At 42.7% G+C, this 26,642-nt stretch overlaps 2 protein-coding genes and 1 pseudogene across 2 annotated transcripts in view; 1 reads left to right on the top strand and 2 right to left on the bottom strand.

Moving 5' to 3' along the window:
- Window positions 1-23,677, bottom strand: part of LOC147329680 (ribonuclease inhibitor-like) — a gene marked incomplete at its 5' end in the record, with an annotated part of 61,298 nt that extends 37,621 nt beyond the window's left edge. Inside the window, 3 exons of the mRNA XM_086290862.1 lie at window positions 18,442-18,615; window positions 20,985-21,161; window positions 23,451-23,677. Of these exons, the coding sequence (XP_086146988.1) occupies window positions 18,442-18,615; window positions 20,985-21,161; window positions 23,451-23,677 (578 nt within the window). The remainder of the gene's footprint in view (window positions 1-18,441; window positions 18,616-20,984; window positions 21,162-23,450) is intronic.
- On the bottom strand, window positions 4,159-6,031 carry LOC147329682 (uncharacterized). The gene has a single exon (XM_086291008.1). The coding sequence runs from the start codon at window positions 5,811-5,813 to the stop codon at window positions 4,500-4,502; it is 1,314 nt and encodes a 437-aa protein (XP_086147134.1). The 5' UTR covers window positions 5,814-6,031; the 3' UTR covers window positions 4,159-4,499.
- LOC147329681 (neuroligin-2-like) lies at window positions 6,648-10,653 on the top strand (annotated as a pseudogene).
- Window positions 23,678-26,642: the final 2,965 nt, after the last annotated feature.

Here is a 26,642-nt window from a genome sequence, read left to right as displayed (position 1 = left end):
TTTGATTAAAAACAGTCACATTAAGGGGTTAACTGTGATGGGTGAACAGATAATAATCAGTCAGCTGGCAGATGATACCACCCTGTTTCTAAAAAATGAGGACCAGATTCCTTTAGCCTTGCAGGCGATCAACCATTTCTCCAAAGCTTCTGGCCTACAGCTGAATATTAATAAATGCAAAATTCTAGCTCTGCATGAGTGTCCCCTGCAAGCAATAAATAATATGCAGATCAAAAAAGAGGTGAAGTATCTGGGCATTGTAATTTGCAAGGATAAGACATCAACAGAAAATAAGAATATCTGTACCAATATAGAAAAGTGTAAGTCAATTTTAAACAGGTGGCTGCAAAGGGACATAACTCTGTTTGGGAGAATCTTGCTAACCAACATGGACAGTCTGTCCAGACTCATCTATCCAGCCTTTTCTCTGCCCATACCTCCAAAACTAATTAAATCTATAAATACTCTTAATTTTAGGTTCATATGGAGGAACAAATGTCATTATATAAAGAAAAATGATGTGATTAAGAATTATGAAGAGGGTGGGGCTAATGCCACTGACTTTGATGTTATGAATGGTGTACTAAAATTGAAATGGTTAAGATCTTTCATTAGGAACAAAAATTCCTTTTGGAACATTATTCCCAATGTGATTTTTGGCAAAATGGGTGGAATAGACTTTTTGTTACGTTGTGACTTTGATTGCAGTTCGTTACCTGTTAAACTCTCAGCTTTCCATCAGCAGGTCCGTCTCTACTGGAAATTAATCTATAAACATAGCTTTACTCCTCACAACACCCCTATATGGAACAACAGGTATATCCGTTTGTGTAGGAAATCTGTGTACGTGGATGAATGGAGATCTAAAGGGATTTGGGCTGTAGCTCATTTTATGGATGATAATGGGGTCTTACTAAAACATGAGACGTTTTGTGAGAAATTTGATGTAAGATGTACTGCTAAGAGATATAAATCCCCAGTGAAAGCCATCCCAGTCCCTTTGAGATCAATGATAAAAGAAGATATTGTGCACTCTAAAATTTCTCCTGGACTGAGGCAGCTCTGCATAGCTGGAGTTGAATTTGGTGACAGCAGGTTTACAAACAAAGTGATCAGGAATATTTTGATAAATGAAATTTGCCCAAATCCGGTTAAAAGAAATTATATCCTTAAAGAATTTGAGACCATGGAGGTTAAGGCGATAAGACAAAAGTCTACAGGGAGAGCAGAATTATTAGGCAAATGAGTATTTTGTCCACATCATCCTCTTCATGCATGTTGTCTTACTCCAAGCTGTATAGGCTCGAAAGCCTACTACCAATTAAGCATATTAGGTGATGTGCATCTCTGTAATGAGAAGGGGTGTGGTCTAATGACATCAACACCCTATATCAGGTGTGCATAATTATTAGGCAACGTCCTTTCCTTTGGCAAAATGGGTCAAAAGAAGGACTTGACAGGCTCAGAAAAGTCAAAAATAGTGAGATATCTTGCAGAGGGATGCAGCAGTCTCAAAATTGCAAAGCTTCTGAAGCGTGATCATCGAACAATCAAGCGTTTCATTCAAAATAGTCAACAGGGTCGCAAGAAGCGTGTGGAAAAACCAAGGCGCAAAATAACTGCCCATGAACTGAGAAAAGTCAAGCGTGCAGCTGCCAGGATGCCAGCATAGGAAAATTGGGTTGAACAGTGAGACTGCATTTGTGGGGTTTAGAAACATCCAGAGCATCGCAACAGAAAGGTAAATAAAAAAAGAAAAGAGAGAGAGATAAAGAAATAAATAAACTAATAATACATAAATGAATAGAAAAATATAAAACACACATGTAGAAATTGTCACATGTGAAATTGTTTTTGGAGAGAATCAGAAGTGAGACAGTTTGAATCCACAGTTCAGCGCAAAGATGCAGGAATTAAATCTGATTATAAAAACACATCGAGGCAACGAAGACCAGCTTACACTCAATATTAATATGAACACACAACATACACGCTGAAGGAAATTGCCGTCCCGGGTTTCCTCCGTGGCGTGAGCGATAAGCAGAGTTCTGTCCTTTCCTTCTAAGATTCCTAATTATTTAAAGTAACACTCAGGTATGCCGTTCAGCTGGGTTAGTTACAGCGCCGGGAGCAGCTTGGGAGAACAAGAAAACAGAGACTGCTTTAGGTTGCCTTCCCAATCGACTCAAAGGTTTATTTGATACACAGCAGTTTATATAGATGAAAAAAAGGTTCGTGTGTCAGCTTTCCCAGTTCAAACCGGTACAGACCAAATAAGGAAACGTCTTCCTGCCTTGTGAGCAAAGAAGTATCCTGTGTGTAGTTTATCAGCTCAGCTACAATTTATGATCATCCCAGCAAAATACACTCCTAGACATAGAATACAGAGTTCTTTCATCAGTGAATTCTGAAACAAACCACCTAGCCTTTAACGAGCCTTTTCCAGGAGATAAAGAAAAAGGGAGGATGGGAGTAAGGAAGTGGTCTCATCTCTGTGGTATTTTCGACCTTGGGGTACCAGCCTGTGAGTCTTACACATCAATTCTTGGGTCAGAGAGAAAAAGAAAAACAACTAGTAGATCGGCCTTATTGAGTAACAGTTTTCCTGTATAAAACAATATCCTGTAAATGCTTACCGTGGTATCAAAATATCATAACACACGCAATGAAGACATTCTTACACTCATGAATGTGAATACATGACATAAATGCTGAATGGTGTAGATTTAACACACTTAAAGGCTGAAGCTGAGGAATAACTCAGGAAGTTGCAGGACAATAGAGCGACTTTTGTGACAAGGAAAAAGTGACTGGGAGGACCAACCAGGGATTAGAAGCTTAAAGCAGGTTTAAAATAGTGAATTAGAAGTGGTTTCCAGCTGATTGAGCAAAAGAAGTGACGACTGTAGAAATAAAAATAAAATAATAATAATTGAATTATGCAGCAATGTTTTGAATATGCATTTCTGTTGTCAGGGCAACTTCTCGAGATGTGACTCAATATGCAAATTAGTTGAATGAGTGGGGACAGAAAAAAAAGAAAAACTCAAGTTTCCTGTCTGAGACATGAGTGAAGTTTGCATTGAGAGAAATATATCTGTGACTGTGTGAGAAGAACTGTTTGGTAAAATATATGATAGCAGCCGCAGGACAATTAAATAAAGTCTGTGACTAAGTGCAGTCGTGCAGATTTGGAGAAGAAGTTTATAATTTAGTGATGACACATTGTTATAAAGTGTTTAGAAAGGGCTTAATGGGAATATTACTGTTGGGCAAACTGTGCGGCTTTAACAAGATTTTCTGTGTATTTAGCAGGTGAAACTCTGTCAGCTGACTTCAGACTGTCAGGAAGCTGAAGAACCTGAGGCCAACCACTGAAACATGATGTGGGCAAAATGAACAGAGGGAGGGATTTTAAAGGTGAACATTTAGGACTTACTGCAAATGTTACTATGTCAAAGTTACTGTGACTCAAACAGAGGAAATTCTGATTTTCTTATTTCCACACCCAGCATGTTTTGGGTGTTATATGCTATTAAATACTTTTAAATAAATTAAAAAGTATTTAATAGCATATAACACCCAAAATATGCTTCGGTTCACATTTAACTCCAGAAAATCATCAATCAAAACATGGATATTACCTGACCACAGATTCGTGGTGACGTCACTGCTCTTTTAACTGTTCGGTGTCTTTGTTTGTTTGCTGGTTGTAGAAATGGTTTATATGAGCTTTGAGCTGAGAGTCAGAGGTTTCTGTGGACACTGCTCATGTCGGCACTTATATTTCTGACCTTTTCTTATAACCGATTAAACATGATCTCCTCCCTTTTGCCCCCATTTTTGGTGGTGTAGGTACAAATGATCAGGCATGACATTCTCATAATAAATAAGATACTGCAAATAATTATTTCTGCATTTGTGCGATTGAAGTGAATTGAAAATGTGTATGAAATGACACTGTTTTAAAGATTTGGCCTAAATAATTTTGGAGTGAATGAGTCTAAACATGATGACCTAACTAGTGATACCCTGTCACACACACACACACACACACACACACACACACACACACACACACACACACACACACACACACACACACACACACACAGCATGTTATGCCAGTTTCAGCTGAAACTATGTTTCAAACCATGTTCCGGGTTTTTAGTTCACCATTTATGAGGCTTCAAGAAGAAAATAAAAGACAGATCTGAATGTTTGAAAATGTTTTGGAAAGATTCTGTAAAGATGAGATGAAAAATACTCAAAGGATAAATTTAATTGGTTTATTATTTAGATAAGTTGAAAAAAGTTAAACAAGCAAGTAAATGAAGAAACAAGGTAAAATGAAGTAATAATGAAAAAAGTTAAACAAGTAAATGAAGAAACAAGGCAGAGGAGAGAAAAGCCCAACAATCCCCTCTGAGCAAGCAGTTGGCGACAGTGGGGAGGAAAAACTGCCTTTAAACGGGCAGGAACCTCCGGCAGAACCAGGCTCAGGAGGGGACAGTCAACGGCCGGGACTGGTTGGGGGGGTTAACAGAGGTGGAGCAAGACGAGGCTACATCAGGTGAGGAAGCAGTAGCGTCTCTCCTCCGGAACAAGTGGAACCATTTTCTCTTTTTTTTCATGCACTTTTCCACGAGCGCTTTTTTCTCCAGGATGAGATTTCTCAGCTCATCGATGGTTTCTGCGTTTTGTTCTTCAAGTTTCTCACATCTTTGTTCCACCTCTTCCAATGTTGCTTGTTGTTCTTCAAGCTTGTCTTTGAGTTGTTTGGATGTTGCCTCCTGTATCAGCTTGTCCTTGTGCATGTCTGCATTTCTCTGTTGGACCTCTTTGTGCTTGTCTTCTAACTGCTCGTTTCTTTTCTGGATTTCTTGGAGCGTGAGCTGCAGGTCTTCATGTATTTTGTCTTCTTGTTGTTTTTGCGCCTGCATTTGAGTGTGTTCACGCTTCAAGTTATTGAATTCCACCAAAATCCCCTTAACGAGCTCGGAGTTGTTTCTCGCTATCTGATCGATCCTTCTCTGCATCTGTGAGCAGCGTTTCTCCAGTTTGTCCTTTTCTTCTTCCACTTTAGTTGCTTTGTCCTCCAGCTGATTACAAAACTCTTGCAGTTTTAGATTTTTAGACTCAAAGTCCTGGACGATACGTTTTCCTTCTTTCAGTCTTTCCTGCTGTTGCTCTTTCTGTTGAAGAAGGTCTTTATTTTGGCGCAGTGTTTCATCCAGGCTTTCTTTCAGCATGCGGTATTTTTCCTGCATGCTCTTCAGTTCGTGCTGCATGTCTCGTTGCTTTTTGTCCTGCTCTTCCTTCTGTTGGAGGAATTCTTTCTTTTCTTCCACAGCTTCATGGAGCTGTCTTTGGAGGAGTCGATTTTTTCGGTCCATGTATTGGAGATCCCGTTGTATCTTATCAGTCATCGTTTTCTTGTCTTGGAGCTGGTTGGTCATTTCTTTTAGTTCTGCACTCTTTTGCCTGTTTTCTTTAATGAGGTGCACAATCTGCTCTCGGCTCTGAGCAAACTTGATTCCCCAGCCCTCATTAATATTTTTTATGTCCGGCTGGCGCTGTTGTCTTTCTTCCAGCTCTTTATTTTGGGCTTCCATTCGTCTACATTTGTCCTCCAGTTGAAGTTTCTCTTCTTCAATTTGTTGCATTTTTTTCTGGAGAAGGTAGTTTTCCTTCCTACTCTCCTCTAACGCCCTTTGGAAGGATGAGGAGCCATTTGGGGAAATTGGCCGGCCACGCCAGGAAGGAGAGGCGGCGTAATCTTTTTGAATTGGTTGTTTTTTTCTTGGAAACATGTTGGAGTTTCTATACGATGACTTTGAAGAGCTTGTGGTGAACGTTTTGTAGGCTGCAAACACAGATGCTGCTGAAACGAACTAAAACTTGCTGTTTCTCACCCCTACTTAAGGAAAAACATCAAAGGACTTAAGATTCTTAAGATCTATGACATCATCACTCCCTAAGCCAATGAGATTGTCACAAGACATTTTGGAATGGGGTATTTTTTTTTAAACTGTTTTCAAACTTAACGTAAAATTTCAGTGTTTCCTGGTTGTGGACTATTGGTTAGTCCAGCCGATTAAGAAATTAATTGTCACAAACATCCCTAATATTATATAACAGACGACAGAAAACAAGACAGTTTTTTTTCTACTCAATAGAGGTATAATAAAAGTTTTTTTTAATTATCCTACTTTTTATAAAAGAGAACATTTATTAAAGATTATGTATTTAATTAAAAAACTCTGTTCATCTAAAGCAGGGGTCAGCAACCTTTAAGACCCAAAGAGCCAAAGAGCCATAATTGGCCTATCTGGGGTTGAAAGGCTCGATAAATGCACGGCGTTTCGCCGGGTACACCGGCTTACACGAGTGTGACACTTATTGTGAGCGATGAAAAAATAAGAAAATATAATTTTATTTGTATATTGCAAAATCACAATAATCTTCCAATTTAGAACTACAAGTTAAAAAAAGAACTAACATAAATAAAATACACTTCAGCTAATTTATTTCCCCAAACCACGCGGAGCCGCACTATAAGGACTAAAGAGCCGCAGGTTGCCGACCCCTGATCTAAAGGGTTTAACAAAAAGGGGGAGCTTCCTGCTGGAAATTGAAATGTCCCCATGTCCCCACTGGGCGATCGTGGCTCAAGAGTTAGGAGTTCGCCTTGTAATCGAGCCCCGGCTTGGACAGTCTCGGTCGTTGTGTCCTTGGGCAAGACACTTCACCCGGCAAGACACTTCACCCGTTGCCTACTGGTGGTGGTCAGAGGGCCTGGTGGCGCCCCAGGGTGGCTGTAGCTACATCACCAGTGCGTGAATGTGTGCGTGAATGGGTGGATGACTGAACGTGGGTGCTTAACTAGTTAAAAAAACAAACAAACATCTGTCTCTTATTTTTTATGTCACACAGGAAAGAAGCTTCAATGTCTGATGAGAAGACATTAATTTGTTGGTGTTTGTGGTGTTTGGTGCAGTTTTCTTGTTCTCTGGCTTGTTGTTTATTTACAGTGGAGATGAAGATCTCTAACAAGTTGATTTGTTCACATTTGCACATCTTAATTTTTAAGAGGAATGTGTTTTTTTGAGTTTGTACACTATATGCATGTAAGGCAACCGTTTCCTTTTTCTGTATTTTTGTGTGCTGCTCTTTTAACAAAAGGGGAACAAAAGACATTTAAATCGACCTCAGATGATTTGTTTAAATTTGTACAAGGTCTTACTGAGGTGATGCAAAGTGAAACATGCTTCTTTTTTGGTAATGTGCTGGAAAAGCTTGAAAATTGACCTTGAATGTGCTTAAAAAGTGCTTGAATTTGACCCTAAAAATGTGTATGAACCCTGCATATATTGCAGTATTTACAGTTTATAGTAGGAATTTCATGGCAACAGCTAATCTTTATTTTGTTTACTGGGAAATGAAATGCTGCCAATTCACAAAGCTGTGCTTCAGCTGCACTTCCTGTTGTAGACTTGTGATGCACACAGGCTCTGTTCCAGCACTCAGCATGTTCTTCCTTATTTGCTCCACCAGGGGGAGCTCCTAAACTATGACATCTTGATAGGAGTGAACCAGGGAGAGGGGCTGAAGTTTGTGGACGACAGTGAGGACAACGACGGCATCTCAGCTGCGGCGTTCGACTACACCATCTCCAACTTTGTTGACAACCTCTACGGCTACCCAGAGGGTGAGGACGCCACCTCTGTACACTGCCACTTTTTCAGTTATTCCATTTTACAGCCTCCTCTCACTTAACTGCATTTTGCAGCATCATCAGGTTTTGTCTCATTAGGAGCCGCGTTTGTTGATTTGTTCGTTTTTTTCTGTTTGCTGTATTCATTAAAATAAACGGATAATCGTCGAAATGACAAATGTGGACAATTATCAAAGCTTACATTACAATTCTGACAGCTTGAGTTCACATGAATTTTCAAAAGAATATCAAAACCTGTGAAAGTGCTTTAAGCGTTTAAAACATGCGAGTAAAGAATGGAATCAGTAACATGTGAGCCCAGTGAAGTGCATCAAACAAGACAAGCGTGCTAAAGAGAGCCACTCATCCACATCACGGCGTGTCTGCGCCTTAACCTTTGAGGCTCTGTGGGCAGTAATGCTATCATCCCCCAGGTAGTAGGCTCCCAATCTCAGTGTCGGTGTTTCTGACAGATCGGCCTGCGAACCCCTCACAGCCGGACCACAGTCACAGTACAGACATGTTTGGATAATGCAGTCATGCTTCCTCTCTGCTGCCTGTCACTCCTTCTGTTATCTGAAAGACTTTTTTTCCTGTCTAGATTTCTCACTCGCTTCCTGGCTCTTGGTTCATCTCACCAACATTTGCTTTGGTTTCATATCTGTTGATCAGACCGATCTCTTAAAAAATGTCTTGCACTGCTGTTACTTTACTCTTAGCAGTTTTTCCACTTTTATCTTTCTTCCCCCTCCTTTTGTCCCCTCCTGTGCTTCTTCACCAGGCAAAGACATCCTGAGGGAGACCATTAAGTTCATGTACACAGACTGGGCGGACAGGGACAACGGCGACATGCGGCGGAAGACTCTGTTGGCCCTGTTTACGGACCACCAGTGGGTGGCACCAGCTGTGGCCACTGCCAAACTCCATGCTGAGTTTCAGTCCCCAGTTTACTTTTACACGTTCTACCACCACTGCCACACCGAGACGCGGCCCGAGTGCCGACGCCGCGCACGGAGACGAGATACCTTACGTGTTCGGCGTACCGATGATCGGTGCCACGGACCTGCTCCCGTGCAACTTCTCCAAGAACGATGTGATGCTGAGCGCTGTGGTCATGACTTACTGGACTAACTTCGCAAAGACTGGGTAGGCCTCATGTCACAGTAGTGTAAACTGTACACGTTACTGTATGTTCTCTGACAGCCTTCTAGTCATGTTGAATACTTGAATCTAGGTTGCTAGTTTAATTCCCGTGTGGCTTTGAAGAATTGAACATACTGGTTCACCAAAAGCATCCAGATCCCAGAGCAGCCGGTTGGTCTTAGATAGTTTAAAGGTTGCACAGAGAATGGGCCTCCTGTCTGTATTCAGTGTATTGATTCCACATGTTACTTATAATGGAGACTGAATATAACTTTGAACTGAAACGTTTAACCTTTATGCTCCACCAGGGACCCCAACCTGCCCGTCCCTCAGGACACCAAGTTCATTCATACCAAGCCCAACCGCTTCGAGGAGGTCATCTGGACCAAGTTCAACTGGAAGGACAAGCAGTACCTTCACATCGGTTTGAAACCTCGTGTCAGAGACAACTACAGAGCTAACAAAGTGGCCTTTTGGCTGGAATTAGTCCCTCATCTTCACAGCCTGCACGACGTGCTCTTTCCCACCACTACGCGCTCCCCCGCAGGCCGTGACCCCGGCACCATGAGGCCCAGAAACAACGTTCCTCGAACCACTCGTCATCCTTACCCTACCTTCCCATCAGATCCTGAGCCCGAGGGCTCAGAGCGCCCGCCCCAGGACCTCTTTCCCAGACACACCCGCGACTACTCCACCGAACTGAGCGTGACAGTTGCAGTTGGAGCGTCGCTCTTCTTCCTCAACATCCTGGCCTTCGCCGCCCTTTACTACAAGCGTGACAAGCGGCACGAGATGCGCCGGCACCGGCTGTCCCCTCAGCGGGGCGGCCCCGCCAACGACCTGGCTCACAGCCAGGAGGAGGAGATCATGTCCCTGCAGATGAAGGACTGGGAGCACGACGCTCACCACGACATGGAGCCCCTGCGACCCCACGACATCCTGCGGCCCGCCTGCCCTCCCGACTACACCCTGGCGCTGCGCCGCGCCCCCGACAACGTGCCGCTGATGACGCCATACACCATCACCGTGATCCCCAGCACCATCACCAGCATGCAGCCTCTTCACGCCTTCAACACATTCCCCTCCACCGGCCACAACAACACCCTGCCCCACCCCCACTCCACCACCAGGGTATAGTAGGGACAGGCCCGACACAGCGCCACCTAGGGACCAGGAACACTGGCTCTGCTTCCGCTCTGGAAGGGAGGCCTCTAGACGTGGGCCTTCGTTCTGTCCTCTTATTCTCTTCTTTCTCCAAAAGCAACTACACCTGCTGCGTCATGTGCTGTGAAACTTGGCAGCTCCCTCCACTGGTGGCATGTGGAGGTGCAACTGAAGTGTCCAGCAGCAGATGAGCAGTTTGGGGTGGGTGACTCAGATCTTTCAAAGATACTGTTTTCAAAGACGGTCTGCTGTTTCCAGGCTCAAGACCTCCAACATTTGTCAAAGGGACGAATGCTCTCTCGCTCCTCGCTGTTTTCTCTTTTTTACGTTGGCGTCATCTCTTTTTCCATCTCCTGTGTGTTATGTGCACATTATGCTTCTCTTTTCTACATCCGTGTTTTATTACTGCTCTCTTCCTCTCATTTGACACACCTCCCTCCTGCTCTTCTCTAAAAATTCCCGATCTGCTGAGCAGTCTGGAGGCGGGAGGCGTACACTAAACATATAACTATGAAAACACTGATATCTTTCATTCTACCAGCATTTTTAGGTGCCAAGTAAGTACTGCTGTGTTTCATTTCTCATCGAGGGAGAAGAAAAACCAAAGAAAAATAGAGTTTCGCTATTTACCGTCAACTAACAGAGTTCTGTCATATTCTCATGACAAAGTGCCAAACTGGCCTCAGTCGTGATTTTCTTTCTTCCATCTTCTCTCTTTTTGTTGTTTTGTTTGAAGCATTTGTTTAATTGTTGTTTTTTATTGTGTGGAAAGAATTTTTCTGAAAATATAGATATAGAGAAATGATATTATATATAGTTCTATATAAAATGTGTACAAAGGAGAAAGTATATAAAAGGGTTTTCTCAGTGGGGGATCTATGCATGAATTATTTTTAAAGACGCGGGGAAAAGGACACTGTACCTGTCGATGCACGTTTCCCAAAATCTAAACGAGTCATATCGCTCCATGTTTGCTACTTTTGGTTTTTGGTTTTCTCCCGCAGAGTAAGAGCATCGCAGGAGCATCGCAGGAGCATCGCAGGAGCATCGCAGGAGCTCCTGAAGTCAAACGACGCCTCCCAGCACTCATTTATTAAAACGGAGTCGATGCCAAAAGTCTTAAACGTTAGAATCAAAGCAACAGCTGTGAACTCAGTCATGGTGTCATGTGCAGCCTCCATCTTACTGTCACTACTTTTTCATTTTAGGGTACGTGAGGTAAAGCGTCCGTCGATGTAGCTTGATTGTACAAAACTATTTTTCTACGTTATTAACAAAACAGAGCAGAGACTGATGCTGCTCCTGTCTGACCCCCTTATGTCTGCCACATGTGTATTCTGACTTCATATCATCACTGCTCCCTCCCTCCTCCTCTCTCCATCCTACACCGCCTTTGTTATTTAACACCGACCCCCCCAAACTGATAATCAGACAAATTCCCAAACAGCTGACTTCACTGTGTCGACACCGTTCCTGACTATTTCTGACCTCAGCTCAGCTCTGCTATTATCCTCACATTAAGGGTTCGTTCACCTGCCTGCAGATGATCTGTGAGCTCGTCGGTTGTAAATTAAACTCTAAGCACACTGAGGGTAACCGGGAGGCGTTCAGGGCCTGCAGTGCAGAGCTGCAACATGAAAAAAAGGGATGGGGGCTCAGATCTCCTGAACAGGGTGGAAACAACACGGTGGGTTTGTGCTGTTTGTGATTCCTGCTCCGTCACTCTGGTGGAGACGACTGCAGCTCAGCAGCGCTCCCTGCTGACCCTCTGATGAAGATGTCAACAGTATGTAAACTGAGCTGATGTGCTGCTGTTTGAGCCCACGTGGTAGCGTACGTCCAGTATGGGAGAACTTAGTCACCGGTGCTGTCTTTGCTTGTGCTCTAGCTTTAGCCTGTTTGATTGTTTGTTTTCTATTTTATTACTGCCTAAAAGGGGAGGTGGGGGAAACACATGCCTGACTTCTCCTGTCAGAGGTTTTGTAAGCTCAGTGGAAGGGAAACGTGCACAAAGTAAATCATAAAACAACTGAGTGGGGCTGTGCTGCAGGTGGATCAGTGCTGTGGACAGTAGCTGTGGAAAAGAGACTGGACAAAGACTCTCAGCCTTAAATACAGGACAGAGGATGATCCGATCATCTTTCAGCTAACAGTGTCGAGCAGAAGGACGGCCGGCTGATGCGTCCGTACGAACCCTTTTGTACTCACTCCTGTGTATAAGGAGGTGGCGAGGGGTTGTGTAGTTAACCTCAGTGATAGGTTTGTAGCATAAACCTATTCGTTGGAACGTTAAGGACAATTTAATTACATAGCAAAGCAAGACACGAGTAGGCAAAGTTCTTCATGTTTCCCGTGCACGGGAGAGAACCGGACAAACGCCGTTCCTTCGCTTCACCCCAGTTGCTCTCGTCCGCTCCCCCGTAACACTGCTCTTTTATTGAGGTTACATGAATATACATATGACGTTCATTAACATATGACGTCTACATACAAACAAAGAGTACCTTGCCTGTGCGTGCGTGTGTGTGTGTGTGTGTGTGTGTGTGCGTGTGTGTGTGTGTGTGCGTGTGTGTGTGTGTGTGTGTGTGTGTGTGTGTGTGTGTGTGTGTGTGTGTGTGTGTGGTGGGGGGGGTCAGAGTGTGACCCCATAAAGACTTCCCTAAACCTGCTGGTCTGGAAGTCCAGCAGTTCATCTAAACAAAAGGCACTTAGCCTAAATCAGATATAGATACATTTATCCTAAATGAACAGAGGGAGTGACTTTAAGTCTGATTTCAGACTATGTCAGTATTAGTTAAGCCAAGAGTCGGGCAAAAGCTTTATGGCCCGGAGAGTTCTAATTCCCACAACATATTGTTGGATTAGTAAGCAAAACTTTTCTGTGATGAAGATTTTTGGGGTTGTTGTTTTAGTGATGGGTTCATTCTGTCAGTTAGCTTTGGCTTGTTTTCTTATTTCAATAGAGGGAGTTTTACTAAACATGGACATGTCGAGGAGCGGCTCATTATTTCTGTAACAGTGCACTTAGAGAAAACTGTCAGGTGTCGCCCCCTTTGGTGATGATGTTTTGTGCTCTGATGAGCTAATAATCAGCTCTCTTTTCCTCCTTCTTTGTTCTAAGCAGGCCTGCAAGATTGAATTAACAGCGCTGTAAAACATTGTTGTGAGAGCAAATATAAGGTGAGCTTTTCCAGATTACAATGGGCTGAGGAAAAGGTCACCTGTGGGAACCTGCGAGTTCCTGTCTAAAGGATTGCAGCGAGTCAATCCAGTCCAAGATCATAAAGAACTCTTTTTCTAAAAACAAAAGAAAGAACAAATAAATGAGCTCATATTGATGAGGGTGGAGACTCTGATGCTTTGTGCGTGAGGCTCCACTTGTCTGCTGTGCAGCCGTGACAAAGACTGGACCAGCGTTAGGATGAGTAGATGTTGACAAACAATTCACGACGCCGGTAAGAAAAAGGTGGATGCTTTGCTTTGCTTTTGGCAGGAGCACAAGAGAGAGAGAGGGAGACCGAAAGGTTCACATGAGAGTGGAGCTGCAGACTCCACCCTTGGGCGGCTAATTTTGGGTTGCTGATGTTTGCTTTAAGAAAATGTTGTTTTATTGACTGGGTTTAGATGATGGTGTCACATTATATTGTTGGGAAAATGCCAAATGCTAAAGGGGAGAAAATGTTTGATATTACTGATGTTACCATTAACCAAAGCAGGCCACTGTAGAAGTCAATGACATTTTATAGAAGGAAAACAGAACCAAAGCCAAATGTAGGAGTTATATAGGGGATTGGTGGACTTGTCACATTCCAAATCCAGTTATGGAATAACAAACACTGGTCCAAGGGAAAGGGCAGGTGATACGAGGTGGTGCTGGAGGGAAACGAGCAAAGTAAAGACAGCAAACCTATTTTGGTTCGATTTGATAAAGTCAAATTAAAAGAAGTACCATGACACTCAGAGGATCAACGTGAAACTAAAACATACGCACATTTTGTATGAAGCACATGACTGATAACTGTTGTGTTTTAAGTTTAGTTTCTTATAGCACAGAGTGGATCACAGTGAGGGAAGGACAGGGGGGAACTGAGTTTAAATGTGAAGTTGATGCTAATATACAGGTTTGTTTCTAGGTCGTTCTGGGGATGCAGGCTCTGGGTGGAGCCAGGAGCTGAAAGGATCGAACATGATAATTAAACTGATTTTATTATTTAAACACAGGTTTGCAGGCCCGGAGCAAATATACTCGAGAGGAGAATCGCTGAGGTTTCCTGAGAAATGATCTGATGAACCTTTTTCTTTTAATTTTCTAGTTGTGGTTTTGTTTGACACATGAAGATGTGTCAAAAGGGGGAGTTTTAGGTCTAATTTGAAACAATGGATTATATGATCGATGTATAAAGAATGATTATATGATCCTCCATCACCGTGTGGTACGCTGGAGCCACTATCAGGGACAAACAGAGACTGCAGCATGTTGTGCGCTCTGCTGAGAAGGTGATTGGCTGCAGACTCCCATCTCTGCAGGACCTGTACGCCTCCAGGACACTGGGGCGTGCAGCTCAGTCACAGCTGACCCTTCTCACCCTGGACACAGTCTGTTTGACCTGCTCCCCTCAGGCAGGAGGCTCCGGTCCATTCGCACCAGAACCTCTCGCCATAAGAACAGTTTCTTCCCCTCTGCTGTTGGACACATGAACAATAACCGTATGACTGTTCCCACCACTACCACGTGACCCTACGCTGTGTTCACTGCATCATTCCATGTTTGGCCCTGATCACCACCTGCACTCATGTATATATCTATCTACTTAGCACTTTTAATCCTTATTTTTATTTTTATTTAAGTGTTATATGACAGTATGTTTGCACTGAAGCACCGCAGCAATTTCCTAATGTTGTAAACCTGCTCAACATTTGGCAATAAAACCGTTTTTGATTCTGATTACTGTCAGCATTTTAATCGCTAGTTTAAAGGCTGCAGCTGTTGCTCTAACATAAATGTAACAGGCCTCAGTGCTGGTTCTAATAGTCTGAGCTGCTTCCAGCTTTATTTGTGAAGAGCACAGCAGCTTACAAAACACGTAGCTAGCTCGTACAGCTGCGACGTTAAACTTTCATGAGCTAAGATGACCTTAAAATAACGGGGCTACGTGTGGTGATGCTAGCGTTAGCCACGTTAGCGCGTTAACTTCACAGGTGGTCAGACTGAGTAAACAGGCACTAAGTCAGAGGTTGGGCTCTCCGTTTCGCTGCAGGATCCCTTCATTCATGCAATTTATGCAGTTTATTAAAGTGCAATTGGAAAAAGGATTTTGAAATGCAGTTTTTAAAAGCATTTCAAAAATCAGTTTATTAAATGGGAATTCAAAAATGAATTTACAAATGCAGAATTTATTCTATAATTCATTACTTAAGCACAGAATTCTTTATTTCGATGCGCGTGGCTCTTGTGGTCCTCCATACAGGAGTGAGAACGTGTTGGCATTTGGGTCCTCCTTCCCCTCATCATAGTCTGCCACGCAGGCCGTGACAGAAAAGCCCACTAAAAGAACGCCCACCAGACCAAAGCAATGGTTTTGACTTGATCAGCATTAACCCCGCCCCCTGACTTTGATGGGTGAAGCTGACAAATAAAATGTATTTATGAACAGCGATGCAGGGCCAGGAGTAGCAACGTGAATTAAATAAATACATCATTAAATAATTCATTAAATGTGTCAGTAAAATAATCAAAATAGAAAACAAACCAATAATTGATTAAATATGTAATTAACTAATTTGAATTGTATATAAACAAATATTGAAAATTTTTAAATGAAATTAATGGATAATTCATTATTAATATATATCTTTAATTGATTATGTAGATTTTTTAAATTAATTACTGAAATAGTTCATTCATTAGTGATGCATTTATTTAATGCAACCATAAAATTATTGCTAGTTTAAGTAAAATCAATTTAAGACATCAATATTAAAGGTTAACTTATGATAATGAATACATGCAACTATAACTGATGACATAAAAATGAGGATTTCTTAAGCTGAAGCCAAAGTGCTGACTCATTTGTCATGTTACTCTCAAATGTTTTCCCTAATAACAAGAACATAATTACACTTTAGCCACAAGAGGGCAGCAGCATTAATATAAGTCACATGTATATAAAGGTACAGTGATTATATTACAGTGATTTTGACAAAAACAAAACAGTTGATGGCAGTGTGTTTTTCCATGACAGAATAATTACGCACACCCCACTTTGCAGTTATTTATTGTAAAAAATGTTTGGAATCATGTATGATTTCCGTTCCACTTTGTGTTGGTCTTTCACGTGGAATTCCAATAAAACTGATTCATGTTTGTGCTGTAATGTGACAAAATGTGGGAAAGTTCAAGGGGGCCAACACTCGGACCGGCGGCCGCCTCGGGTCTCTGCTCCTCCTGCCTCCCCTTTCCCTCATCCACCTGCTGCCTCTGTGGAAGCTCCACCATAGCCACCACCAAACAACTGACTTATTTCTACACATCGACCAGCATCCGGCCAATCCACCACCTTCCATCGTTTATACCGTTACAAAAAAAGAAAAAATCATAAAAAAACATCATTGGCCCAGAAAAACGAAAAATCATCATCGGTATGCCCGATGGCCAGTCCAGCTATGGTCGTGCCATCAGTTAACCCTTCGCTTGCCAGCTGTGACACGCGTGCCCAGGGTTGCCGACCCCTGCTCTAAAGCATCTGATTTGGATTCCTGAGATCAAATATATTTTCCTTTGGCTTTGTTTTCTTCCCATTTGTGGCTTTAATGTAGTGTTACATCCTGTTTGTTTGCTTCCATCTGTATACATGTCCAGATTCACTGTTATGTTTCTATTCTTACATTGCTGTGTGATCACTGTTCCCTCTGCTGACTGATGTGACCTTTTGTATCTCACACTGATACTTGTCATATTTGTATCTGTGCCTAAAAGATAAAAAGTTTTCCATGCTAAAACACAGCTCCACCTCCTGCAGTTCTCCCTCTGAACCACTAGATGTCTCTGTTATCTAAATGAAGACGTGCAGCACAGCAACCACAGCAGCGCTCAGATCACACGTGTCCTGTTATTATGTATAAAAGCATGAAACAGGTGAGACAGGTGGGATCAATATTAATGTTGTGGAAATATATGAAAAAGCAACAGAAGAGTGAAAACATTTCGTGTTTCTAGAAAGATCTTTCAGCTCACAGCTGCTCACAGACTGTATTTACAAGTGACAAACTGCAACTCTACAGTACATCTACAGTATATATCAAATATATTCTGTATTCAAATCTATTGAGTGATGTTTGAAAGTCTTTCCAGGTGAGTTTGATCCAGGAGGGTCTGAAGCCAGAGTCAGACAGAGACTGTGCAGAGACTGTAGAAGGACAGAGCAGCAGCAGAGCAGTCCAGATACACTGATGATCCTCTGTCAGATCCAGAGGGACACACAGGGATGATGCTGGACTCTACATTGTGTCTGACAGTGGAGCTGTTCTCAGAGCAGTTCACTCTGCAGCACTGACAGTCATCTGCACTTCTTCTCATTCCTCTGTCAGTCACTGCTGGATGAAGCTCTCCTCTCCACCTCCCAGTAACATGGCCCAGTCAGAGCGTCTCTACACACAAGCTGCTGCTGCTTCAACCTCTCTGGATCATCAGGACACAGCTCCTCCTCTCTCAGCACACACACCGTCCTGTTTACCATCATCAGCTGCAGAGAGAAGAAGGAAGAGCAGAGGAGATAAACGCGTGTTTCCAGAGACTCTTCATCAGCTGTCAGTCAGTGATGCAGCACATCCAGTATAAAGAGCAGCAGGGACTTCAGTGCTGGGACTGTACTAGGACTCATTGTTGCTTCACTTTTTCTAATCTTTGGATTTTTATTGAAGTTGATGAAAATGTTTTTCCCTCCTAGTTTGAGTTTGGACTTTCATTCATTAGAAGAACCTTGGTGTGTCCACTCTGAGCTCTGTAGGAACCCCAACAACAAGCCCAACAATCCAGATGGACGGTTCCAGCTGTTAACTGGAGGAATTCCATCCAAACATCTGCTCTCACTAAATTCTTCCTCACCTACAGACTGTGTTCTTCACTGCTTTAAACTTGGAAATGAATGCAGTCATTGGTCTGCGTGCTGCTTTGTTCAGAGAGCTGATTGGCTGTTGACAGTGTTTGATCAGAGCGTGTCAGCCGTTACCATGGTGACCATAAAGGTCAGAAACAGGAAGTGTTTGTGTCCAATCCTGAAGCCTGTCACCATTCTCCTCTCACAGCTTCACTGAGAAGCTGCAGCTTTACAGGAAACACTGGATCTTTGTTTCATACTGACTGTGTTTAGTACAATACTGCTGACAGCACCACCCACTCACTCCATCACTCTACTGACCCCAGAGTCTCCAGTCTGTAGTCTGGACTCTGCTGAAGATCAGACAGCTGCTTCACATCTGGATCCTTCAGGTTGTTCCAGCTCAGGTTCAGCACTCTCAGATGGGAGGGGTTGGACTTCAGTGCTGCTGCCAGATAATCACAGCTGATCTCTGACAAACCACAGCCCCACAATCTGTATAAAGAATGAAAGATGTAAGTTTATTAGACAAAGTGTGAGCTTGAAATCATTCAGTGTTTCATCATCTGTTCAGAGCTGAAGAAGGTTCAGAATGTAGAAGTTTAGAAAATGGAAACTCCAAACAGCTGAAGCCAACAGGAAGCAGCTTCAAACAGGAAACTGTGCAGAGTTTCAGACTATATGTCCTGATGCAGCCAGTTGGATTTTGGAGATTTGAATCTCTGTTCTGTGACTAAGTCCTTGAATCATTTCTTCCAGTTGGTCCAACAAGACAGACTAAGTGTTGGACATGTGTTGTGGCTCCATTAGGGGAGCTTCTAAATGTGATGTGATGGCCCCTCTGGGTCTGTCAGGTCACAGCACTGAAGAGAGCTCAAACTGGGCACACAGTTGTTCCAGTCTGGACCAAAGACTCTATACTGGGACTGAGGGACTGCTTTGACTGCACCCACTGGGACTTTTTAAAGGCTCATGTTCTCACTTAGATCATCGATTTCTACTTACATTTCTTTCTGGGAAAAATGGGGATTACTTTGAAAACAGGAAGTATTTTCCCAATAAGCAGCCCTGGATTAGTAAATCACTCCAACATGTTCTCAGGCAGAAGAAGCTGTCTTGTTATGAGGGAGAGAAGAAAAAGATTGAGGCACAGAAACTTGTTGAAAGAGAGATAAAGCAGCTAAAATCAGGTGTAAAAGTAAAGCAGAGGATGAGCTGAATAAAGGACACTCAAGGCTGGCTTGGAAAGGAATGAAGTCCATGGTGGGGATGCAGAACAAGGAGCAAAGATGAATGTGATGCTGAATCAGCAGAAGACTTGGACTCATTTGATTCCAGCTTTGATATCATTGATTTCAATGAAGAGCTTTGTGATTGTAGCAAAGGGCTGGTAGCTCTGAGAGTCCCACTGATGAGGTGTTTGTGTGGAAATCTCTTAGTGGGACCAAAGAGAGAAAAAGCCCTGGTCCTGATGCTGTGGGAGGGAAATGATTGAAGTGTGCTGTGAGGAACTGACTGGGAGATCTTCACACATTTTCCAGTCCTCCTTGGAACAACAGGAAGTTCCCAGCATATGGAAACAAAGGTTAAGTGTCCTATGGCACTCAGTGATGATGGTGCTGTGGCCCCACCACCTCCACCTCTTTGTAAAGGAACTAACTGTCATCTGGAGCTTCAAATGGGACTAAGACTTCCTCCACTAGGTGGCAGTGTCTGATGAGAAAGTGTTAGTGGAGCTGGCCTGGAGTCAGAAACAGGAAGATGCAGGATTTGGGCTGAAATGGGGAAAAGTGGTTCGCACTAGTGCCTTAAAGCAAGAAGGTTGTAGGTTGAAGCTTGTTGGCCTTTCTGTGGAGGTTGGATGTTCTCCCACAGTCCAATGAAATGCTGCTTAGGTTCATTGGTGCTTCTAAATTGGCTGTAGGTGTGGATGTGAGAGAGTGCTTCTCTGTCTCTCTCTGTTGGCCCTGTGATGGACTGCTCACCTGTGCAGGTGGACCACGCCTCTTGCCCTATGACAGCTAGGGCACAGGCTGCAGCCCTGTGAGCCTAAGCTGAATAAACAGTTAGCAAAAATGATCCATAGATGGCCTGAAATCCCCCAGTTAGCAGTTTGGTAGATAGCTATGACATGCTAATCCCATCCAGCAGCTGTATTCTACCTGTAAGCTGATCCCTGCTGAGCCAAAGCACTTTTTCATATACAAATTACAACCTTTAATAGAAACCTATTGGTCAGCATCTTATTAGCCTGCTGTTAGCTTCATTCCACAGAAAACTGAGAGAAACTAACAGAGTTGATAAAGAATAAAGAGAAATGTGCTGATTTAAAGCCTTTGAAGTGCTTCAGATGATCTCTGTCCACTTCTGTCCACTCATTCATTCATGTAAGCTTTCTAATGCAGCTTTGATCTTCACAGTCTGCTTCATGAAACTCATTCTAACCCTGAATGTCAGAGTGTTCCTCCTTCTCTTTCCCATCATTCATGCTGGCAGTGGAGGAGATTTGGATGTTGGACTGTGTTTTGGATGATGTGTGTATGTTTGTGTTGGACTGCTGTCTGTAAAGCAAACGCACATTTTGCTTTGGATTTCAGTGTCAGACAGACTTTAAGGTGGAATGAAGAGTTGGAGAGTTTCACAGTGAATTATCCAGTGGAGGATTTTTCTTCTTCTTTGAAGGTTTGAAATGTGAACATTGTTCTGCTGCAGTCAATGGACTAAACCAGAGAAGAAGAAAACAGACTTTACCATGAAGATCCTCAGTGTGGATCAGTATAATATCAGCCTGATGTCTGCAGTTTAGTGTCAGCACAACTTTCACATCATATTCATCTCAGCACAACTAAAACATGCTGACTGACCTCAGAGTTTCAAGTCCACATCCTGGACTCTCCAGGAAACCACACAGATGCTTCACTCCTGAATCCTGCAGGTTGTTGTTCAGGCTCAGGTCCAGCTGTCTCAGATGGGAGGGGTTGGACTTCAGTGCTGCTGCCAGATAATCACAGCTGATCTCTGACAAACCACAGCCCCACAATCTGTATAAAGAATGAAAGATGTAAGTTTATTAGACAAAGTGTGAGCTTGAAATCATTCAGTGTTTCATCATCTGTTCAGAGCTGAAGAAGGTTCAGAATGTAGAAGTTTAGAAAATGGAAACTCCAAACAGCTGACAGAGTTCATACGCCTTTGTCAGGGTCAAATTCAAGCAAGACCATGTGAAAATTAAAACACATCATCCTAGGTGAACTTAAACACCTTTGTTCCCCTTTTGTTAAGACATAGAAAAGTACACCACACAAAAATACTGCAAAAGGAAACGGTCGCCTTATATACATAGTGTATAAACTCAAAATGCACATTTCACTTCAAATTAAGATTAAGGCTTTGAACAGATCACATAGTTCAGTTCAACATATAAGACTTTAAGAATGCACAAGCATCTACTTAAAATCTATTTAATTTATCATCCATGATATTATTTTGTACAATTCCAATGTATTTTGTTCATCTCCCTTAAATAAACAGGCAGTCTTAAAGTATGAAATATTCATATACAAACACATATAAATGTGTGTACTGTCTCAGTGGCTGATAGTACCCCACAGGCCTCAGTGTGAGCTTGAAGACATTTATAATGTTTAAGTAGTTTAATGTGCAGGTGCTGACGATAAACACATTTTGAATGAAAGCCGGGGAACTTTGGTAGCACAGAAACAAGTGGCTATTCTTTGTGACTATATGGATCACTCACAATACCATTATTTCACACAAAGGCACCAAATTAATACTCAAAAAAGCTGCAGCAATACACACAAATATAAACAGTACTTGGTGACAACTTTGCTTTTAGCCTTTAACCCTTCTTGACTACTTTTGATGTGGCCTCTATATTTTACCTTTAAAAACAGTTTATCTTGCCAATCTGTTATTTTCTCATTTTGACCAACTGTATCAGCACAATTTATCTAAATTCAGACAAAATTTAAAATACAAGTAGAAAGTGATATTTTGACTGTAAAAACCACACACATGTTTAACGAATCATCTTCATAACTTGAAATGCAAATAGAGATTGTACACTTTTAAAAATACGCACACGTTTTGCAAACAACAAAGTTATATGGTACTATTTACCAAAAAATGCAGCCAAGGCTCAGACGTTTTTCATATAATCATTTCAAACTATTTACAGAACAATCAGGTGTCAAACAATAGTTTGTGTCACTCTAACACATATGAGAACAGCACAGGGATAAACCTGCAGGTCTGACAGCAGGTGTGTCACTCAGCGTTTACACTGCAATCTGCCTTTGTTGGCTTTAAGGCAGCAACTGTGACGATCACTAGTAGAACTGACACACAAAACAAAACAACAGCTACACACTAAATACACAAGACAACAAACTAACTTGAGACCAAACACGGTAAACGTCACAAATCTCTCACGTATCAAAACTCTCTCTCTCTTTTGCTCACTCGCTCTCTCTTGCCGGTCACTCCTAAAACTTCCCCCTTTTGCTAAACAACCAAATGTCATGTTTCCATATCATTTTTGATTGGTCGACATGGTACATTTTCCCACCTATAGGGCTTTGGAGCGTGATGTCACGGGAGATGGGCCACGCCCCCTTCCGCCATGACAGTAGGCCAGCCAAAGGATACCATTTCAGCTATGGATCGTACGTGTTGTGTTGTCGGTTGCAACGTTAGATCACACGATCGTGAAGGCAAGAAGCTGGATAACGGGCTCTCTTTTCATCGTTTTCCGTCCTGGAGGCAACGTGAGGGATCCCATGTATCCGATATTACTAAACAAAGACGTCAGGCTTGGATTGCAGCGGTGAGACGAGCGGATATCGAGTTCTCTGCAATCCCCAGCTTTTTGTTGGTTTGCTCACGGCATTTTCTTTCCGGTGAGTTCTAAATTAATTCATATCACTCTTGAAAGGCTTTTAGTGTTATTTTCAACGTGCTGAGGTCATAGATAATGAGATAAAACATGCTAATGTGTGATGCTGCAGAACCACATCATGTCGACTGAGTAGCTTATGATTTGGCATTATTGCAGGCAAACCAGCATATGAAATGGATGTAACAAATCCAGACTGGGAACCAACACTGCACATGGGGCATGACGACATACCTGTATCAGACTCGGACCGGCACTCAAGGCGTACGCAACGGAAGTGAAAAAGAGCACCCATCGGAGGTAAACAACCCCCCCCCCTCTAAAAACATACTAAATTGCTATCACTGTACACTAATCCGCACATAACTTCCAGATGAATCACACACCTGTCATTGGAATATTGGTGTACATTTACCTTATGTCTAATTTTATCTTACAGGCTTTCGTTATGCAGCTGCAGAGTCTGAAGGTGTGCCCCGTGCAGAAGTGATTGATGAAGATCTGACAGAAGACCAACAGCAAAATCACAATGTCATGGAGGCAGTGGACAGCAGTTGTGTTGGACAAGTGGAGGTTGAGGTACCAGCTGCAAATGTGGATATACTGAAGAAATGTAAACCTTTTAAAATGATGACAGATTACAAACTCTCAGCTGTGTCTGTAATCAAACCTCTGTAACTTTGCTTCACTTCAGCAGCATCAGCTCATGTTCACATGTTGATTCATGGTTTGCTTCAGTTTTTGATGGACTGCAGAATATTTTGAAGGTTATCTGCTATAAAAAGCCAGAACAGGAAAATCTGCTTCATGTGTTTCTGTTTGATCCTCAGTGACTTTGACACAAAGGCCTCTGCTGTGATGATCACACCTCTGATCAAGTCTCACAGTGTCAGCTTTGTTTTTATACATATGGATATGTGCTGATAAATGATCAGAGTTATAATATTTCCCACTGTCTGCTGTGTGCCGTGACCTTTGACCTGCTAAACACAGTCAGCTGTGGATTATTCATTGTTGTGTCTGATACTTAGAACTGTGAGGAAGAACACTACACAGTTAATCAGGGTCCCCTCTCTCTGAATCAGGAAAGGTGGGCAGGCCGCGTGTGGGCCGCGGGCCATACGTTGAGTCTCACTGTTTGAAATGTGAACATTGTTCTGCTGCAGTCAATGGACTAAACCAGAGAAGAAGAAAACAGACTTTACCATGAAGATCCTCAGTGTGGATCAGTATAATATCAGCCTGATGTCTGCAGTTTAGTGTCAGCACAACTTTCACATCATATTCATCTCAGCACAACTAAAACATGCTGACTGACCCCAGAGTTTCAAGTCCACATCCTGGACTCTCCAGGAAACCACACAGATGCTTCACTCCTGAATCCTGCAGCTTGTTGTTCAGGCTCAGCTCCAGCTGTCTCAGATGGGAGGGGTTGGACTTCAGTGCTGCTGCCAGATAATCACAGCTGATCTCTGACAAATCACAGCTCATCAATCTGTATAAAGAATGAAAGATGTAAGTTTATTAGACAAAGTGTGAGCTTGAAATCATTCAGTGTTTCATCATCTGTTCAGAGCTGAAGAAGGTTCAGAATGTAGAAGTTTAGAAAATGGAAACTCCAAACAGCTGAAGCCAACAGGAAGCAGCTTCAAACAGGAAACTGTGCAGAGTTTCAGACTATATGTCCTGATGCAGCCAGTTGGATTTTGGAGATTTGAATCTCTGTTCTGTGACTAAGTCCTTGAATCATTTCTTCCAGTTGGTCCAACAAGACAGACTAAGTGTTGGACATGTGTTGTGGCTCCATTAGGGGAGCTTCTAAATGTGATGTGATGGCCCCTCTGGGTCTGTCAGGTCACAGCACTGAAGAGAGCTCAAACTGGGCACACAGTTGTTCCAGTCTGGACCAAAGACTCTATACTGGGACTGAGGGACTGCTTTGACTGCTCCCACTGGGACTTTTTAAAGGCTCATGTTCTCACTTAGATCATCGATTTCTACTTACATTTCTTTCTGGGAAAAATGGGGATTACTTTGGAAACAGGAAGTATTTTCCCCAATAAGCAGCCCTGGATTAGTAAATCACTCCAACATGTTCTCAGGCAGAAGAAGCTGTCTTGTTATGAGGGAGAGAAGAAAAAGATTGAGGCACAGAAACTTGTTGAAAGAGAGATAAAGCAGCTAAAATCAGGTGTAAAAGTAAAGCAGAGGATGAGCTGAATAAAGGACACTCAAGGCTGGCTTGGAAAGGAATGAAGTCCATGGTGGGGATGCAGAACAAGGAGCAAAGATGAATGTGATGCTGAATCAGCAGAAGACTTGGACTCATTTGATTCCAGCTTTGATATCATTGATTTCAATGAAGAGCTTTGTGATTGTAGCAAAGGGCTGGTAGCTCTGAGAGTCCCACTGATGAGGTGTTTGTGTGGAAATCTCTTAGTGGGACCAAAGAGAGAAAAAGCCCTGGTCCTGATGCTGTGGGAGGGAAATGATTGAAGTGTGCTGTGAGGAACTGACTGGGAGATTTTCACACATTTTCCAGTCCTCCTTGGAACAACAGGAAGTTCCCAGCATATGGAAACAAAGGTTAAGTGTCCTATGGCACTCAGTGATGATGGTGCTGTGGCCCCACCACCTCCACCTCTTTGTAAAGGAACTAACTGTAATCTGAAGCTTCAAATGGAACTAAGACTTCCTCCACTAGGTGGCAGTGTCTGATGAGAAAGTGTTAGTGGAGCTGGCCTGGAGTCAGAAACAGGAAGATGCAGGATTTGGGCTGAAATGGGGAAAAGTGGTTCGCACTAGTGCCTTAAAGCAAGAAGGTTGTAGGTTGAAGCTTGTTGGCCTTTCTGTGGAGGTTGGATGTTCTCCCACAGTCCAATGAAATGCTGCTTAGGTTCATTGGTGCTTCTAAATTGGCTGTAGGTGTGGATGTGAGAGAGTGCTTCTCTGTCTCTCTCTGTTGGCCCTGTGATGGACTGCTCACCTGTGCAGGTGGACCACGCCTCTTGCCCTATGACAGCTAGGGCACAGGCTGCAGCCCTGTGAGCCTAAGCTGAATAAACAGTTAGCAAAAATGATCCATAGATGGCCTGAAATCCCCCAGTTAGCAGTTTGGTAGATAGCTATGACATGCTAATCCCATCCAGCAGCTGTATTCTACCTGTAAGCTGATCCCTGCTGAGCCAAAGCACTTTTTCATATACAAATTACAACCTTTAATAGAAACCTATTGGTCAGCATCTTATTAGCCTGCTGTTAGCTTCATTCCACAGAAAACTGAGAGAAACTAACAGAGTTGATAAAGAATAAAGAGAAATGTGCTGATTTAAAGCCTTTGAAGTGCTTCAGATGATCTCTGTCCACTTCTGTCCACTCATTCATTCATGTAAGCTTTCTAATGCAGCTTTGATCTTCACAGTCTGCTTCATGAAACTCATTCTAACCCTGAATGTCAGAGTGTTCCTCCTTCTCTTTCCCATCATTCATGCTGGCAGTGGAGGAGATTTGGATGTTGGACTGTGTTTTGGATGATGTGTGTATGTTTGTGTTGGACTGCTGTCTGTAAAGCAAACGCACATTTTGCTTTGGATTTCAGTGTCAGACA

This window comes from Aulonocara sp. 'chitande type north' Nkhata Bay, linkage group LG5 (assembly GCF_057382095.1).
Source record: "Aulonocara sp. 'chitande type north' Nkhata Bay isolate Kocher_YH1m ecotype deep benthic linkage group LG5, A_spYH_male_GT1.1, whole genome shotgun sequence".
Taxonomy (NCBI): domain Eukaryota; kingdom Metazoa; phylum Chordata; class Actinopteri; order Cichliformes; family Cichlidae; genus Aulonocara; species Aulonocara sp. 'chitande type north' Nkhata Bay.
Note: the sequence above shows the minus strand (reverse complement) of the source record. Positions and strands in the feature narration are given on the sequence as shown.

Coding starts and splice junctions, on each gene's coding strand:
- LOC147329682 (XM_086291008.1), bottom strand. CDS start 5,813: ATGTTTCCAAGAAAAAAACAACCAATTCAAAAAGATTACGCCGCCTCT.